The sequence below is a fragment of the Epinephelus moara genome, chromosome 4 (genome assembly GCF_006386435.1).
Source record: "Epinephelus moara isolate mb chromosome 4, YSFRI_EMoa_1.0, whole genome shotgun sequence".
NCBI classification, from domain to species: Eukaryota; Metazoa; Chordata; class Actinopteri; order Perciformes; family Serranidae; genus Epinephelus; species Epinephelus moara.
The window spans coordinates 45,104,728-45,122,993 of NC_065509.1; the positions used below are offsets into that span (position 1 = coordinate 45,104,728).

General features: G+C 46.3%; 1 protein-coding gene across 2 annotated transcripts in view; it reads left to right on the forward strand.

Moving 5' to 3' along the window:
• The window catches only part of fat2 (FAT atypical cadherin 2), a 120,112-nt gene that overhangs the window by 65,827 nt on the left and 36,019 nt on the right, over positions 1–18,266 (forward strand). For both annotated transcript variants that reach the window (XR_007569804.1, XM_050042525.1), the window contains exons 16-22: positions 3,174–3,563; positions 9,622–9,833; positions 11,233–11,370; positions 11,475–11,618; positions 14,855–15,052; positions 16,100–16,700; positions 16,951–17,151. Coding sequence is in view for 1 of the 2 variants with exons in the window: in XM_050042525.1 (XP_049898482.1) it covers positions 3,174–3,563; positions 9,622–9,833; positions 11,233–11,370; positions 11,475–11,618; positions 14,855–15,052; positions 16,100–16,700; positions 16,951–17,151 (1,884 nt within the window). In the remaining variant the exon portion in view is untranslated. The remainder of the gene's footprint in view (positions 1–3,173; positions 3,564–9,621; positions 9,834–11,232; positions 11,371–11,474; positions 11,619–14,854; positions 15,053–16,099; positions 16,701–16,950; positions 17,152–18,266) is intronic.

The following is an 18,266-nucleotide window of genomic DNA, read 5'->3' on the forward strand; positions in this document are numbered from 1 at the left end:
AAGAACACACAGTCTGCAGGTCTCAGCAGGCCCACACTCAAATCTGGATGCTATTGATTCAGTAGATCAGAAAGACTCAGCTTGCCTTGTTCCAGGGGCCACTTTTACATTATGACAGGGGGCCAGGGGCCAGTCAGTGGCCCCACACATGTACACAGGGGCGTTTCTAGTATCTAAGGACCTTTGGGGCTCAGACCTCTGTCGGGGCTCCAGGGGATCCTGTCCTGGCACTTTTCTTTGTAGTTTGGTGCTTTGTTTGCTCTCTGGCTGCGTTCAAACATGGTGGTAGGGGTATGAAGCAGTTTCGCCCACGTAAACACACAGATTTTGTTTTGGACACACACACTTCATTGTGTTGAACTTCTGCCAGAGGCCACCTGGTTTTGGTCAATTAAATAAAGAGGGCGGGCATCATGAAGCAGAGAGACGACAAGATGGAGGAGCTGATGATGTCGCTGTCTCAACACTGGAGTTGCACAACACAGTGGCAGCAACGTCTGAGACCAACAAAAACATTTCCACCAAACTTCAGATGGTAAACTGTCCAAACATGTCCAACTCTTTGGTCGTTTCACTCAGTTTCCATGACGACAGAGGAAACAGATTTATATAAACCCCTGTGAACATGTCAGTGTGAGTGAAATGGTCCTGCAGTGAATGTGTCACAGTGGGACTAACACACCCAGATCATGTGACTCCTGCATGTATACAGTCAATCAGACCCAAACTGGCCGAGGCGCTCTGAGCATGCTCCACAGTTTCCGCCCCGGGCTTTGACCCGGAAGTCCAATAGCATTAAATGTGTAAGAGAAGAAGAAGCCGGTAACAACATGGAGAAATCTACATCCAGAGCCGTGACTTTTTGGACGGACCAAATGTACAGAGCTGTAAAGTTGTCCACCATGGTAGCAGTTAGCTGCTAGCTAACCGTAGCTAACTTGTTTGTCCATTGTTTGGTCTGTGACGTAATAGGTCAACAGGAAAAAGGTCCAATACTAACAAGCTGAAAGGGGGCATATCTCCACCTATCGTAGAGGAGTCCTTGTCTAGCTTTCACTTCCTGCCCGTCATCGCCGCCCTGGACCGCAGTGACAGCAGCTACTTTAAAAACACTCTGCTGTTGTCAGGGTGGGTGCAGCGTGTGAGAGCAGCTTAATGTACATTAACGTGTGGATTAGAAAATGTTTGGGGGCCACCCAGCACCTGATCAGGGGCCTGATAATCTGTGGTGACACATGCAGACAGATGTGTAACATGATGCCTTTATGTCTGAATTCATTCAGAGTGAAACTGGTGTCGTAGCAGTTTCATCATTTTTCAGAACATTTTGCGTCGAATGTTTCAAAGGTCAGGAAACACATCAGGGGTGAGAGGAAACATCAGTGAATGAATGAAGGATCTGATATTTGGATCTTTAACTGCAGCGCCATCTGTCGTCCAATCACTGAGCTGAACCCTGAGATGCGTCCTCCCTGTGCAACTTGTTGAACCACCTGTTTGCTCTGTTTGAGTTGAAGCTGTTGACCTTTAATCATCAGCTCTCCCATTAGTCTGTGTAATTATCCCAGAACAGCAGCTCCCAATTGTTAAGCTCCTCAACTCTTAAAGACAAACTGTCTGCTGAGAGCTGACGAGCTGTGGAGGAGAGGAGGTGTGGAGGAGAGGGGGTGTGGAGGAGAGGGGGTGTGGAGGAGAGGGGGTGTGGAGGAGGTGTGGAGAGACGAACCAGACGGAGGTGATGACTGTCATCACGTCTTCACTCAGTAATAATGATTATAATAATGAATGAAGGAACATTCCTGTCATAGTCTGAATTTTTGTGTCCAAACAGGTGTCGGTGCAGCCGGAGTCACTTTATCTGAATATACAGTAGATATTTCACCATGCTCAGGAAAATACATCTCATAGATTTATGACTTTTAAATCTCAGAGAATTTAAATAAATTAATATATTTGATTGAAATATTTTTTTTCTCAAAAATTTATGAATCTGTAATATCAGACAATATTTAAAAAAAAAAATCACTCAAATTTATTACTTTATATCTTAAATCTCAGAGTTGTTTTCTTGAAAATTTGGAAATTTGTTTGTTTGTCTTGTAATTTTAGCAATTTAATCTGAAAGACACATTTTATTGTAAATTTCCCAGTTTAATCTCAGAGATTTTATAATCTTGCATATTGTTTAATTTTTTATTTGGTTTTGTTCCTCGTAAATGTTGCTCTGTAACCTCAGAGAGTATTCAGGTTTTTTCATGCAGTTTAACAACTTTGTAATTTCTGGATATATATTTTTTTCTTGTGAATTTCTGTTTTTTTCTCCACCGCTTTAATCTCAGAGAATATCTACGTTTTTAATGCAAATTAAGACTTCATAATGTTAAAAAAGAATATTTGATTTTTTTATTTGTGACATATTTTTTGTAAATTGACCAATTTAATATCAGAAACATCAACAAGTCTTTTTTTATGCAACTTTATGACATAATGATCTCAAAGACTCAGAATTTTTTTATTGTAAATTTGTAAATATTTAAGTTTTTTCTTGTAAATGTTTCTTTTTTAATCTCAGAGAATCAGAGAGTTTTTTTTCCTGAGTTTATGACTTTGAACTTATCACAGCCCTGAGCTCCATTTTTATTTTGATTTGATTTTTTTCTTCCTCCAGCGGCACTAAAACAACGTCAAACCAAACAGCATCATGTCTAGAGTTTTATATAAATAATGTTCGTGCCTCTAAAGACACTGACAGTCAGTGTCATACTCCACGTGCACGTGTGAACACTGTGCACGTGTTGGACTTAATGCAGCAGCAGTGTGAGTGGAAACAGCTTCATCTCCTGGAGACGAGGATGAGGATGGTTATTATAATCAGTTTTTTGGCGCGTGTATAAAAGTTTCCGTCTTCTGATGGCGCAGTAAAAAGTTACATGATGTTGTTGTTGTTTGTCGTCTCTGTGCTTCCACATCATGTCTTCACTTTAAATGGCGGACACACCCTGACAGGATCCTGATGTGGGTTTTGGGAACGGTAGGAAATTCTTGGCTAATTTATTTCCCCTCTGGGTGGAAAGGATGGAGGCACCGTGCAGCAGCACATCTGTCAGGTCACATGCCTGAAACACGTCAGAGCAATTCTTTGATTCATGTCTCTGCGTCTTCTCGTCCTGCAGGTATAAACTCTGAGGTCAAGTACTCCCTCCTGGCGGGCGACAGCGGCTACTTCTCTCTGGACGAGTTTTCAGGGATCCTGCGTCTGGAGCGACCTCTGACCCCTGACACCCCGCCCACCTTTGAGCTGAAGGTGAAGGCCACTGATCGCGGCCTGCCTCGTCACCTCTACTCTGTTGCCACGGTGACGGTGGACGTGGTCTCCTTGGACGACTACCAGCCCGTCTTCCTGAGCTCAGAGTACACGGCTCAGCTCCCAGAGTCCTTAGCGGTGGGGTCGGAGGTGCTGAGCGTCTCCGCGCTGACGAGGGACGGAGGAGGGCCGGATCCTGTCTTCTACCGCATCGTGTCCGGCAACGAGGACGGACGCTTCCTGCTGGACTCACGGACAGGTAAGAAAAGTTTTTGTCCCTCTGTCTCACACAGATAACCCAAACAGATGAGAGCGAGTTTCCCATGATGCATCACTGTGTTTTTTTAAAGAGGAAGTGTGGTGATTTTAAAGGTCAGTTTATTCATCAGGAGGAAGACGACTTCCACGTCCTGTGGAAATATGTCTCCTCTGTGTGTGTGTGTGTGTGTGTGTGTGTGTGTGTGTGTGTGTGTGTGTGTGAGTGCTGTTTAATTTGTTACATCCAGTAGAGTCACAGAGTTTGAGCTCCTCATCAGAAGTTCAGCAGTTATTTGTTGAGTATTTGTTTCTGTGTTTTCGTCTCCTGCTGTTTAAAACTTGCAGAGTGTGAGTGTGAGCTGTGGTCGCCCCTCTGGAGCTGTGGGACCGTCTCAGGGCTTCCTGCTGATCAATCATTAAAGGGCAGCTGGTCAGAAGGAGTGCTCTCATTGATCACTGTCCACTGCGTTAGCTTTCATTATTTGTGGAGAGCAGAACGTTTTTAAAGTTTGAGAAGTGGAGACGTGGCAATCAGGATGTGCTGGGCGGACGGACGGACACCTGCAGGAAAACATCAGACCTGCAGAGGTCGTTGAGAAACTCAAACGTGTGTTGGCAGAAAAGTGTTTTTATTAAAGTTAAACTAGAGGAAGGAAAGTCTGAAGTTTCTAACAGAGCCTGTGACGGTGTTAAAGGCTCAGCTGAGACGTGTTTCTACAGTTTGATATTAAAGACTCAGTCCTCACAGCAGACTCAGTCCTCTCAGCAGACTCAGTCCTCACATCAGACTCAGTCCTCACATCAGACTCAGTCCTCTCAGCAGACTCAGTCCTCAGAGCAGACTCAGTCCTCTCAGCAGACTCAGTCCTCTCAGCAGACTCAGTCCTCACATCAGACTCAGTCCTCTCAGCAGACTCAGTCCTCTGAGCAGACTCAGTCCTCTCAGCAGACTCAGTCCTCACATCAGACTCAGTCCTCACATCAGACTCAGTCCTCTCAGCAGACTCAGTCAGCTGCTCAGTGAGTCGACCTCTGGTGTTGAGTTGTGTCTGTTTCTAACTACATGACTTCAGCTCTGGTTTGTACTCGTTGACAGTTTGCGCAGCTCCTCGACAGAATCCTCAGATCAGAGACAAACTGACTCGACACTTGAGTGCTGTGTGTTCACAGAGCTGAGAGGTTCAGTGACGCCTCGCAGACACATCGCAGGTCTCTAACCGGATACATGTTTGCACCTGTTGGGGACTGTCAGCGAGCTGCAGCCAATTAGAGTGTGAGACTTGGTGTGAAAGAAAACCTGGGTCACCTGTAACAAAAGGAACTGTACTGTGTGTGTTGCTGCACGGACCACAGTTGTTGTTGCACCCCGAGGACACAGGCTGTAGAGATGTGTGAACACGTTTGTCCACAACAACAAAACAATCCCGTCACTTCTTAAGTTTGGACAGAGACAGACGACCTCCCGCTCTCAGTCTCCAGACTCAAAGACTGAGACGAAGCAGCACTGGTCAAAAACATTTTCAGAAACACATTTAGCTTCCTGTTTAACTGTGCGGTGCGGAGCAGTGCATTCTGGTAGTTGTAGGTTAAAGAGAATACCTCAGTCTCTTGTCATGTGGCACCAGATTAAAAGATATTCACGTCTTTGTGCTGCAGAGACAGAGCAGTGTTAAGTGAAGACCTCTGTCTGCAGCAGTGACGCACGTCTTTAATTTATTTATTTACAGGGACTGTGTGGAGGTTTGGTTTAACGTGACTCTGAACTCTGACTCATAAACAGACCATCTGTTTAACATTTTCAGCCTTTCCTCAGAAACAAAGGAACAAAAGTCACGGGCGGAGACGACGTGCGTTCATCTGAAACTTAATAAACTACGTCAGTAAAGTTTTCTTTGTTTTTTGCTTCATTTTTAATCAATAGTTTTTTTTTCTGTCGGCTGTATGAAAGAGTGACTCAGCGGCTCGTTGAGACGTCTCCTGATAATTAATTTGTTTCTGATGGTTCAAAATGATGAGATCAATTATGGAGGCTCTGCATCATCCCTGAAATCTCTCCGAGGACGTGGACAGTAAATCTGACACTGGTCCTGGATCAGGGACGCAGCACAGTTTGTCACAGATGGACGGGGTTTACACAGGGACGTGTCCCACTGTCCACCTGTCTCTGAGGCTGGAAGTTCCCATCTGAGACACCACAGTGACGCAGAGTGACGTCTCGTCAGGACACATGATGAACACATTTTAGATTCATTAACGACACAGAAAAAGTTTCACTGCTCAGACTGAAGTGAAACATGACGCAGGTGAGTGAGATGAGGCTCAATGTGAGAAGTTAAGACGATGTAAATTAAGCATGAAGGGAAGATTCATCAGACAGACCTCAGAGGTGATGATGATGATGATGATGATGAAAAAAATGAAAAAAATATACAGCTCTAAAACATGCGATATAAAACAGCTGATAAAATTATTACACAGAAAAGCCAAAAAGTATGTAAATAAATGAAGTGATGGTACGACCAGATGAATGAGACTGTGATTATTCTGCACAGCTGTGTGAGACTTTGTGAACTGATGCTTTGATATAGTGTTGCTGCTGACGAGTGCAGCTCCCTGTGACTTCAGTTAATGCAGACTTTGTCTAAATGTAGATCTGTGGAGTTTTACAGCTGCTGTTCACAGTGCTCCTGTTTCTTTGGAAATGTCTGCAGAGGCTCTGACTGTTACTGAACTTATCCAAAGAAACAAAAATGATAGAAGTTCTTTTCTTTGTAAATTTACCCTGTTTAGCTCCGATCACTGTGAATCACTGTGACCAGAGATAGAATACATGTATAGATTTATAAAACACTGTCTCACAGTCTGAAGATCAGAGTGTGTGTGTGTGTGTGTGTGTGTGTGTGCGTGTGCATATACGAGCTGGCGTTCTGTACCTGTTGAGACCTGGAGGTGTCACATGGTTGTTGTTGGATCCTGTTTAGTGTGGTTGTAATGAAGTGGTCGGGCTGCGTGTCTCTGCTGGATGAGATTCGACAGACACGTATAATGATTCTCCTCAGACCTGATGAGTGTAATAAACATGTTACGCTCTGCTGTCTGCAAACACACAGCGGCAGGATCATCACCACACAAATTACATGTTTAGATTGGGTTTGTCGGCAGTTTGAGTGATTTGGAGGGAAGTGTACGAGAGAGTCAGGATTTTATTACCAAAGGAAGAAGACTGAGAATCAGACAGAGAGGCGAGTGTATTTCTGCAGCGTGTTATAGCACATAAGAAGATCAGAAGCATCAAGACAAGATGCAACAGAAGCAGTGACAGACAGCGACGCTGTGACCTCTCAGCCAAAGTCACGTCTGTGTTGGCTTCACTTTGCTGCTTCAGTGACTCATCATGGCCATAATTCTTCTGCAGACCTTTTCCTACATTTCCATCCTCGCCGCTGCTTCTCGACAACACCTCTCAACTGTCAGCGTCCGCTCTGTATGTAAACCGTGCTGCTCTGCTTGAACGCACCTCACATTGAGATGCAGGACGTTTATAACGCAGTGACAGACAGGATGTAAAATGGATGTTCTTGTGCGACCAGCAAGCTGCCGTGGATGATAATTCTCACCCTGAGTCTGTGTGTGTGCATCATGTGACACATGTGGCGAACTCTGGCTGCTGTCAGCGACTTTAACCTTTCCTCTGCCATAAATCTCTGCACAGCTGGCTGCTTGTCTGCACGTGTCATCTGTCATCCACATGTGAACTTTAACCGCAATTTACGGCTGCCATTAAACGAGGCGTCAGAGTGCTTCAGGGGATAAAATGTGTCATGTCCACTTTTTCTTGTCTGTTATTGAGTCGCTCCTCTCTGATCATCCACCTCCTGCAAACCTCCTGCACTGTAACACACACACCTGCTCACCTCCTGCTGTCTGCTCCTCTGCTGGCTCCATCTACAGGGCCTCGTTACTGAGGGGTCACTGTGTAGTTTCTCCTGGACATGATGACATACTGCCAGCTGAAGAGAAGAGAAGAATTCAGAGTTGAAACATTAATCAGAAATTAAACATTAAATAATTAACTTGCAAATATTTTAATAGTTGAATCATCTCAGTCAGTTATCTTACAAACGTTCTGAACAACTGAACTCAGGTACAAGATGTCCTCTCATATTTATCCACATGAATCTGACACAGATTTTATAAGAGAAATAGACTCAGCAGCCACTTTATTAGGTACACCTTGCTGGTTCCAGGTTGGACCTCCTTCTTAATTCTTGGTGTCACAGATTCAACAAGGTGCTGGAAACATTCCTCAGAGAGTTTGGTCCATATTGACATGATGACATCACACAGTTGATCCATGACGTTCCAGCACATCCCAAAGGTGCTCTATTGGACTGAGATGTGGTGACTGTGGAGGCCATTGGAGTACAGTGAACTCATTGTCATGTTTGAGATGATGTGAGCTTTGTGACATGGTGCGTTATCCTGCTGGAAGTAGCCATCAGAAGATGGGTACACTGTGGTCATAAAGGGATGGACACGCTCAGCAACAATACTCAGGTAGGCTGTGGTGTTTAAACCATGCTCAGTTGGTACTAAGAAAATCTCCCCCACACCATTACACCACCAGCAGCAGCCTGAAGCGTTGATACAAGGCAGGATGGATCCATGCTTCCATCTGAATGTGGTTTTTCCAATCTTCTATTGTCCAGTTTTGGTGAGAAAACCCGTGTGAATTGTAGCCTCAGTTTCCTGTTGTTAGCTGACAGGAGTGGCACCTGGTGTGGTCTTCTGCTGCTGTAGCCCATCTGCTTCAAGGTTGGACAAGGTGTTGTTGCTTCAGAGATGGTCTTCTGCACACCTTGGTTGGAACCAGTGCTTATTTGACTTCCTGTTGCCTTTCTATCATCTTGAACCAGTCTGGCCATTCTCCTCTGACCTCTGGCATCAACAAGGCATTTTGGCTCACTGGATATTTTCTCTTTTTGGGACCATCCTCTGTAAACCCTAGAGATGGTTGTGCTGAAAATCCCAGTAAATACTCAGACCAGCCCGTCTGGCACCAACAACCATGCCACGTTCAAAGTCACTTCAATCACCTTTCTTCATCATTCTGATGCTCTGTTTGAACTTCAGCAGCTCGTCTTCATCATGTCTACATGACTAAATGTTAATGAGCTGCTGACACCTGATTGGCTGATTAGATATGTGTGTTAATTGAACAGGTGTACCTAATAAAGTGGCCAGTGAGTGTGTATCAACAAAGTGAATAAAGAAAGTCTGAGATCTTTAAGTTAAACCTGTGAGTGTGTCTCTGTCCTCACACTACAGCGTGAATCAGCTCTGGTTGAGATCTTGACCTGAATTTAAAACCAAGTCTTGTATATTTGACGAGTGTTCCACATGTATCTGTAATGATGGACCCAGCGCGAGTGAAGAGGCTGCAGAACTACACAGAACATATCCAGACATGTTTTATGACTCCCTCAGCGTTGGGCTCAGAAGGTGAACAGAGCAGCGTCGTCCAGTTTGTGAACTCTGAGCTGGATGTTTCATATCAGAGCGAACTCTTTAACACATTTCATCACCTCCAATCAATCCTGTCAGATTACATCACAACTCTGAACGCAGCGCGGTGCTGTTCACAGACCTGCAGTCTGACATGTTTTAGGCTCAAAGAAAACTCATGTTCAAGTTTGTTTTTATCACAGATGTCGTGAACTGGTCGTCACCTCTCTGCACCAGTATCTGCCCAGTAAGGACACACAAAAAAAAATCCTTTTGTGCGTGTGGGGCGTGATGCACATTCAGTGCTATCGGCAGCTTTAAATGCCGATCAATATTTGTGATAAGTTGCAGCCTAGCTTCCTGTTCCTGTACATAAACATGTTGAATCAAAATGTTTTCTGCTCGCTGTTTGACTTAAAATGAACCAAAGGTGTTTGAAGTGGAAACGATCTGACGTTCAGCCGGAGTGGATTTAAAATTTAATTTCTGATGTTTGTGTAGAAACAGGTTGAGTCTGTTCTTCATCATTTCCTCTTCTCCCTCTGCTCTTTCAGGCCTCCTGACCCTCAGCGCCCCGCTGGACTTTGAAGTTTTGCGGGAGTACTACCTGTCTGTGGAGGGAAGTCGTGGAAAGTCGTCCCTCAGTGACATCACCACGGTTATCATCAACGTGACCGACCTGAACGACAACGCGCCGGTGTTCGGACGAGGCGACTACAGTGCAGAGGTGTCAGAGGACCTGACGCCTGGAGGCCTGGTGATGAAGGTAAGAGCAGACAGAGACGCAGAGGTTTCTCTATGTAATGTGACGCAGTCAGCACAGCTTGATGATGTAGGAAACTTTGAAATTTGTGTCACAGTGACAAATGTCAGTTCAGCTACTCCACATAAAATCAAACCACTTTGAGCTCGGGGAGGACAGTGAAGGTTACACTGATACGATGACTTTGTTAGGAATCCTTCAGCGCACACACACACACACACACACACACACACACACACACATCTCACAAACAAAAGCATCAATAATCTTTAATTGATTCACCAAATTAAATGTAGCTGTAAATTTGGTTCAGGTTCAGTTGAACTGAAGGAAACGTCTCTGTTATCTGTTGCTTCAGATCAGAGCTCTTTCTGCTGTGCTTTGTTTTCATCGTCTCATTTCACAAACACACTGAGAACACACGTGTGTGTATGTGTGTGTAACATGACAGCGTCTGACAGCTGGCGGCCGACTGATGACTCAGGTAACAGAAAAAAAAGAGAAGACACACAAACACAACATCAGCTCCTGAAAATTCACTTATACTGATAATAACACACACACAGCAACAACATGTCTGTACGAGACGATCTGGCAGCCTGTCGACTGTGTGCATGTGTAAACACACACACACACACACACACACACACACACACGCGCGCGCGCGCGTCAGCCGCCATCTGTCAGGCCTGCAGCAGAGATAACGCAGTAATAACACAGCTCAGTGACTCTGATGGTCGCACCTCTGCTGCATGATGAGTCTGTAATCGTATGGTTTCATATTTGACATTTTTCTTCCTCCGTCGGCTGTTTCCGTCTCCGCACTCTCACCCTGTAACTGCAACATGTCGCAGTGTGAAATGTTTGAACTGTTTCCACAGACAGAGGCAGAGGTTCGTCCGTCAGCCGACACACTGAAGGATTCATCGTTACAACGAGTTAAAGCAATAAACATGGTTTAATTTCAACACATCTCCAAAACAATGAGTCGTGTGTGTGTTTGTCACTGAGCTCAGAGTCTGCTGTAAAATAAATGAACCAGAGTTTCATCCTGTTTCACTGCTTACAAGAATTTTCAATTTATAACTCATCAGAAATGAATCTTTCATCACAGCGAGATCAAAGCTTTGTAGTTGCAGATAAAAGATGTTGATTCATGAGAAAGAGACAGATGTGAGGACACAGATAGAAAAAGCCCCTGAAGGTGTGCAGTCCTCCTCAGTGAGCGCCTCCTCTCAGGGAGCCTCCACAGCTCTTTGGTCTGGTTGTTGCTCTGTTGGATTGAATTCATTGAACTGTTGATACAGTCTGTGGATCCTTAGTTTGACTCCTTGCATCCTTCAGGACGAGGGAAGACTAAAGAGACGTTTCTGTCCCCTCCCTTCTCTCTGCTTATGTCCAGGTCACAGCCACCGATCAGGACGGACCCATCAACAACCTGCTGCGTTACTCCATCGTGAGCGGAGACCCTCTGCAGCAGTTCACAATTCACCCTCGCAGTGGAGAGATCAGTGTCCGCACGGCGCTGGACAGAGAGGAGGTCAGTGTGTCTCTGTCAGACGGGTCAAAGTGAACAAAGACAAAAACAGGTGTGAAGATGAATTATTCAAACATGAGAAATAAGAAGCTGTGTGTCGTCTGCAGATCCCTCATTACTCTCTGACGGTGCAGGCAGCAGATGAAGGAGACCCTCCTCTGTCCTCTGCCGTCCTCATCACCATCACCGTCACAGACGTCAACGACAACCCGCCCGTCTTCTCTCAGGTCAACCACAGTCTGCTGCTGCAGGTACGAACAGCCACAACATCTCCAGGGTTCTTCTTACACCATGTCAGTGCACATATACGCAGGTTATTTCAACACGGGAAAACCAGTTAGTACCAGGTGATGGACTGATGTCACAGGTTGGTAAACAGCAGACAGCAGCAGGAGGCTGTGAACATGTTGCTCCGTTTCCTGATTAACATTATCGAGGATGTTTCATCCCTGCAAACAGAACCAGCAGTGCACTTCTGTTGCCTTTATTTGAGCTGCCTGTGTTTGACCCCTGCGGGACACCATAGGCAGTGTGTTGAGGTCGGAAAAAACAGTATTGGTTTTGTGTTCAGAGAGCAGCCATGTTCACAGCCTGGAGCTCCACGCTGACACACACACACACACACACACACACATACACACACACACACACACACACACACACACAGCAGAAACACTGCAGCAACAAAAGTCAACGAGCACTGTGTGAAAAAAAATCACCCAAAACTCTGTGGAAAGAATCGAGTGTTCATCAGCTCCTGCAAATGAACTTCTGCTGCCCGAGGGAGGAAGTGACAGTCGCACTCATGTGTGAAACAACGACAGCGAAGTATTAACTGACTTTTACATGAATATATTCAGAAACATGTGAGTCTGAAGGTTTCTCCCAGAAACGCTGTCAGGTGATCAGTGAACATCCTCCTGCTCTGCTGCTGACGGCCGCACAAGGTGTTAATCAAGACAGATGTTTTAACGATTGAATATAATTACAGATGTGTCACTCTTCATCAACACGTTGTCTCCGTGTGTCATTGTAACTCCTCCTCCTCCTCCTCCTCCTCCTCTTCCTCCTCCTCCTCCGACACGCTGCGGTCAGAACATGCTGACCTGTCAGAGCTGCTCATTAAAACTCAGCAGAGAGAAACACAGAAACTCTCTCTGAGCGACGTTGGGATCAAAGAGGCGGGAAGATCATCTGTCATGATGTGTGTGTGTGTGTGTGTGTGTGTGTGTGTGTGTGTGTGTGTGTGTGTGTGTGTGTGTGTGAAACAGTTACCCACATGCCTGTGAGTACATATTTGTGTGGTGGAGCGTGTGCCTTCATGCCTCTGGCAGCAGCATGACAGCGATGTTTCACTTGGCTGTTGCTGGCTGATGATGATTAGAGTTTGGTGTGCCAGCTCTTCATCACTCCGCCTGCTGCAGCTCTCAAACTCACATTCACTCACAGAATCGCTGCTTCGCCAGCCAGAACCTGCGCTGAGAGCTGATGAGTCCCAACTCTGTGAGATCGTCCCATCTGCTGACGTCGGCGGCCGGCGCGGCCTGGTGCAGAGAGCTCTGGGTGCCTGGAGCAGATGGATGTTGTTGAGTCTGGAGAAGAGAGTTGTCATTCTTTCAGACAGGTGATGCAGGTCAGCAGCAGCGGCGGCGGTGGCGTCGTCTCTCCTGTAGACATTACATGCCTTCGCCTGACTGTTTGTCACAGTTTGACACCTTTATGAGCAGCACATCTGCTGTGTGAGGTGTGGGCGAGCTGTGCGGCTGCAGTTGAGTCGCAGTGTTTGAGTGAAAGCAGCAGATGGACAGGTGATTCAGCGTCCACACAGAACGTCCTCAGAGATAAATCACATAACTGTAGGTTCATTGCTCGAGTTATAAAACGCTGACTGAGGTCTGTCTTCACTGCAGCATGTTAAACAGTGATGTGAATAATCCATGTCAGCGTGTTTCACTGCAGAAGTTAACAGCATTTAACTCTGTAAACTGATCTGTCACTTTTGTGTTCACAAAGGATTCAGACAGCACTGAGGCGTTGATGCCTCTGTGCAGACGATAACCACGGCCAATCAATTCTGTCCAACTCCACACGTCCAAAAAAATCCAGTGTCGACAGAAATATGCTCAAAAGATAGATTTATTAAAAAAACTAAAATCCCCGCCCCGTGGTTGTGTGACTCCGCCCACCAGGCAGCCATTCTGGCTGCTTCACTTCCTGTGTGGTGACGTCACAGTACAGGTGTTCATAACGACCTCCTCTCACCTGCTGAATCAGCGCTGATGGTCTGAACATCTGAACAGCTGCAGAGGACTCAATGACTCCTCACTGGGAGCTCTGGTTTTAATGGAGACACTGTGGTGAAGAGAAGGAGGAGTTTCCACTTCAGTCTGACACTGGATCCAGCTGCTGAATCTCTTCCTGCTTGAACCACTAACCTGGAATCAAACCACTGACCCCGACACACACACACCCCGACACACACACACACACACCCCGACACACGCACACTCCTAAAGTACGACTGGTTTGTCTCTCACGCTCTGATGAAGCTGTTCTTTGTATTATTCTTTCTCTGATTGAAATTTGAGAGACCAAACCAGAGTTGCATGTTTTAGTCCATTAACTCCAAATTGGCGCCCGTCTCCAAACGCACGCGGCGAGTGTTTAGATTGATAACCCACCTTTATTCTATTAATGTCAGCTCGCTGTGAGAGTCAGCAGACGGAGCCTCTCAGGAAGGTTTTGGAGAGGTGATCAATCACAGTGAACTCTTCCAGTGTCTTCATTATTTTACAGTCAGAGTTACTGTCCTGTGGCACCAAGGGACCGTCTCCAAACTCCTCATGGTGGCTCTTACGTTAACGCAGAGAGCTGCCGGGAAGTCCTTTATTGATGAACCACACTGTTGGAAAAAGGAGGAGGCATGACAAACAACTTTTGAAGCACTGGGGACGGACTTATGTTTTTTATTTTGGCTTAGGGGATACAAAGGGCAAGCAAATTTAGATTGGTTAATTTTCTATTTATTTCCTTCTTTTTAAAAATTGCAAAAAATAAATAAATCATTTTAAAGAAAATATTTTATAAGAAAACGTGCCTTATGAATCTGCAGGTCTGGATGCATGGTGCTCATCACAGCCAGGAACTGTTTCAGATGGTCCTTGGACACATCATGTGCGACGAACACTTCTGTCAGAAAAAAAAGTAAAACTGCTCTGATCTTAGACTAATGATATTTCACCAAAATCACTTTTTTCTACGACTCAGTTAAACCCCCCCCCCCCCCCCCGATAAATTAAGAACATTAAACAGACATTCAAATTTAACAGCACTACAAACTCCTTAATGACTGTAAGTTGAATCTCTGTGACACAGTTTAATGAAGGTTGGATTTATTTCAGCGCTGCTTCATTAAACTGGAAATAAAATAAAATCAAATAACACAAACACTTGAAGTTGAAGAGCTGACGAGTCTGGTGTCCTGCAGGAGGGCGAGTCAGTCGGCACCGGGATCCTCCAGCTCGTGGTGACGGACAGAGACACGCCCAGGAACGGCCCGCCTTTCTCCATCCACATCGTCAGCGGCAACGAGGACCGCCGTTTCCACGTGGACCAGGGCGGCCTGCTGTCGCTCTCGGCTCCTCTCAGAAAGAAGGTCAAACCTCATCATCAGCTCAAGATACAGGTGAGTTGAGCCGTTTACTCTGATGACACCAGTATCCAGCACAGATAATGAACTTTAATGAGCACATGTGTCATACCAGTAAATGTGTCAGTATCTGAACTGGTGATTTGTTTTGTCTGAAGCTCTGGAAATACTTTTTCTGATAAGTAATAAATGTAGAAACTTCTGATGAGAAATTTCAGACTTAAAATAACTTCTGATAAGGCCAAACCCACTTTTGATTTTTAACCCCACCCACTTCTATCACAGACTCCGCCCACTTAGAGTCCAGACACAGATGGATAATGGAGAACTCACTCAGTATTTCTGACAGTTACATATCAAACCTTTGATCTGTTCAGCTCTTCAGTCCTGCACTGTTTTCACTCAGTGAGAGGAAGAAAATAAATCTGTTATCATGTGTTGCTGAACATGTCGTCAGTCTGCTGAAGAAACTACAAAGAGCTTCATGTAATTCTGCTTCAGCGATTAAACGCTGACACATTGAGCTGACACAGACGCCCGGCCTCAGCTGCTGTGTTGCTGCTGTCAGCAGTCACACTGGGAAACACAAGAGGATGTCCGGTTTCATGTCGTGTGTGTCAGGAGCCAAACAGCTGACTCCACAGTGCTGCTTTTGATTCATCAAAATGAGCTTTAAAAAATCAGCTGTGACTTCAGGGTGCAGATAATTACCTGTACTGTGGGTCAGAGTGGAGCTGAGGTCACACTGCATGTTCCCCTCACAGGTGTACAGACAGGTGAGTGTCGTCCTTCAGGGATCATGATCACCAGGTCGTATTATGAAGGAAGTTCACTGCTGTGAATTTAATAACATTCAAATTCATTAACTGCTCATCGTATGAAAACTGGCGTCTAGAATCCTTATGTAGAGTTTTCATAAAGTTCAGTCTGGACCTTGTTGGGTGTAGGCCACATGTGTCCAGATGTTTTTTGATCTGCAGCTGTTGATAGCGCTCTTTGGAAACCAAACATGAACTGAACGTCTGTGATTTGTTCTGTGATGTAACGGCGGTCTGATCTTTGTGCTGTGCGTGTTTCCATCAGGTGACGGACAGCGGCCACCCTCCCCTCTCCTCCATCTGCGTGGTCAACATCAACGTCACCGAGCAGAGCAAGTATCCTCCCTCTGTCGTACCTCTGGAGGTCTTCATCACCTCTTCTGGCGGCCTGTTTGCCAACCGGGTCATCGGCCGGCTCCACGCCTCCGACCAGGACCTGCAGGACGTCCTGACCTACAAGCTGGTGTCAGAGAGTCCAGACGAAGGACGCTTCTCCGTCGACCTGACTGATGGAAAAATCTGGGCGGATGAAAACCTGAAGGAGGGCTCCTACTCCCTCAACGTCAGCGTGACAGATGGGAAGTTCAGTGTCTGGACCGGGGTCAAAGTTCACGTGTGGGCGGCCAACCAGAGGACGCTGGACTCTGGCCTGACGCTGCAGCTGGTGGGATTGTCCCCGGAGGACTTTCTTGGCGACCACTGGAGAGGCCTGCAGCGCAGCCTGGGGCAGGCTCTGGGTTTACCCCGACAGGAGCTCCACCTGGCCAGCCTGCAGCAGCTCCCTGAGACCCGGGTCCTGGAGGCGCTGCTGATCTGGAGGCCTCAGAGCGGACGAGTCCAGTCTCTGCCGACCAGCAGACTGGCAGGTGAGCGTTTCAGACACACACTGAGCCATTTAAACCAGGTGAGCGTTTCAGACACACACTGAGCCATTTAAACCTTTGCTTTGTTAAATCACGTCAGTAATCAGCTCTGAATGGGAAGGCTGCGACGCAGAGACGTGAGCATCAGGTCCGTCTCCTCTCAGCAGCTGTTAGTGTGGACGCAGAGTGAGTCAGGTGCGTCTGACAGGTGAAGAGTCTCTTTGAAGGTCTGAATCTGAACTCTTTGATGTAGGCATTATATCGGACATCGAGGACTCTCTGGGCCTCAGCATCCTCAGGGTGAGTCACAACGGCTGTCTGGGCGCCGGCTGCCCGCCGCGAGGCTGCAGGAACGCCGTCAGACTGACAGCAGAGAGACTGAGCCATTTCACCACCGCCAGAGCCGCTTACATCACCCCGCAGCACACCTGGGAGAGCGTCTGCCCCTGTAACGGTACGTCTGTGTGTGTGTGTGTGTGTGTGTGTGTGTGTGTGTGTGTGTGTGTGTGTGTGTGTGTGTGTGNGTGTGGGTGAGTGTGTGTGTGTTAATGTGAGCATGTGAAACAGGAAGGAAGCCGAAGCCTTTTATCTGAGGTTCAGACTCACAGCTGATCAGCCTCGTCTCTGCTGGACGAGTCTGACGCTGAACAACACGAGAAGTACGAGCAGAGTCACGTCAGCCAAAACAAACAAACAAACAAACAAACAAACAAAATAGTATCTAAACTAGGGGACAAAACATGAACAGGAACGATCAGCTGTTTCTTAATAACGCTGTACCAAACAGAGGTCTGTGCTCTGAAGCAGGATTTGAAGTCAGGAGGTCACTTCGGGGTTAACTTTGTGTTTTCAGTACCATGAAGCTGTTTCTCTTTTTACTGGAACAGCTGACCTGATCACATCCTGTCGACACCCCGATAAGATTTCTTCTTCTATAAGAGTAGAAGAAGAAAAGGTTCACTCTGTGGTTTGCCCTCAGCGCTGCGGAGCAGAAAGACTCATCTTCCATCAGATTAAATCCTCGTTCTTTAGAGAGGACTTTTGTTTGCAGGCGACTCGATGAAGACGTCTGACTCTGATCAAAGCGCCTCCTCATTCTGACCTGTTGGAGCTGTGAACTCAGACGCTTCATGTGAAACACTCAGAGCATGTTTAGTGTGAACGCCGGCGCTCAGTGAGCTCCCATCACAAGCTGTAGAGCGCTGAGCAGCGGCGCCACCTCGTCGGAGCGTCCTCGGTGATTTGTGTTGGCATTCCTGTGAGGATTAGCAGAGTGAGGACAGAAGAAGAGTCGACTCCAGGACATTCACTCACTATCAGCTTGTTTAGAGTCCTCTTCCCTCTGGAATCTTCTGAAGGCCTTATCGCCGACTTATTTTGACTCTATCGGATACTTGCTTCGTCTTAAGAGACTCTGGGGTTCGGCGATAAGGAGATGTCGTGTGAGGACGGAGAGCAGGAAAGGAAAACACAAATGTCTTCTGATGGTTAACTGCTAATTATCTTGATTTCTTTTTCTTCTTTGAATACCCCCCCCCCCCCCGATGATGGACTATGTCGTTACTTTTC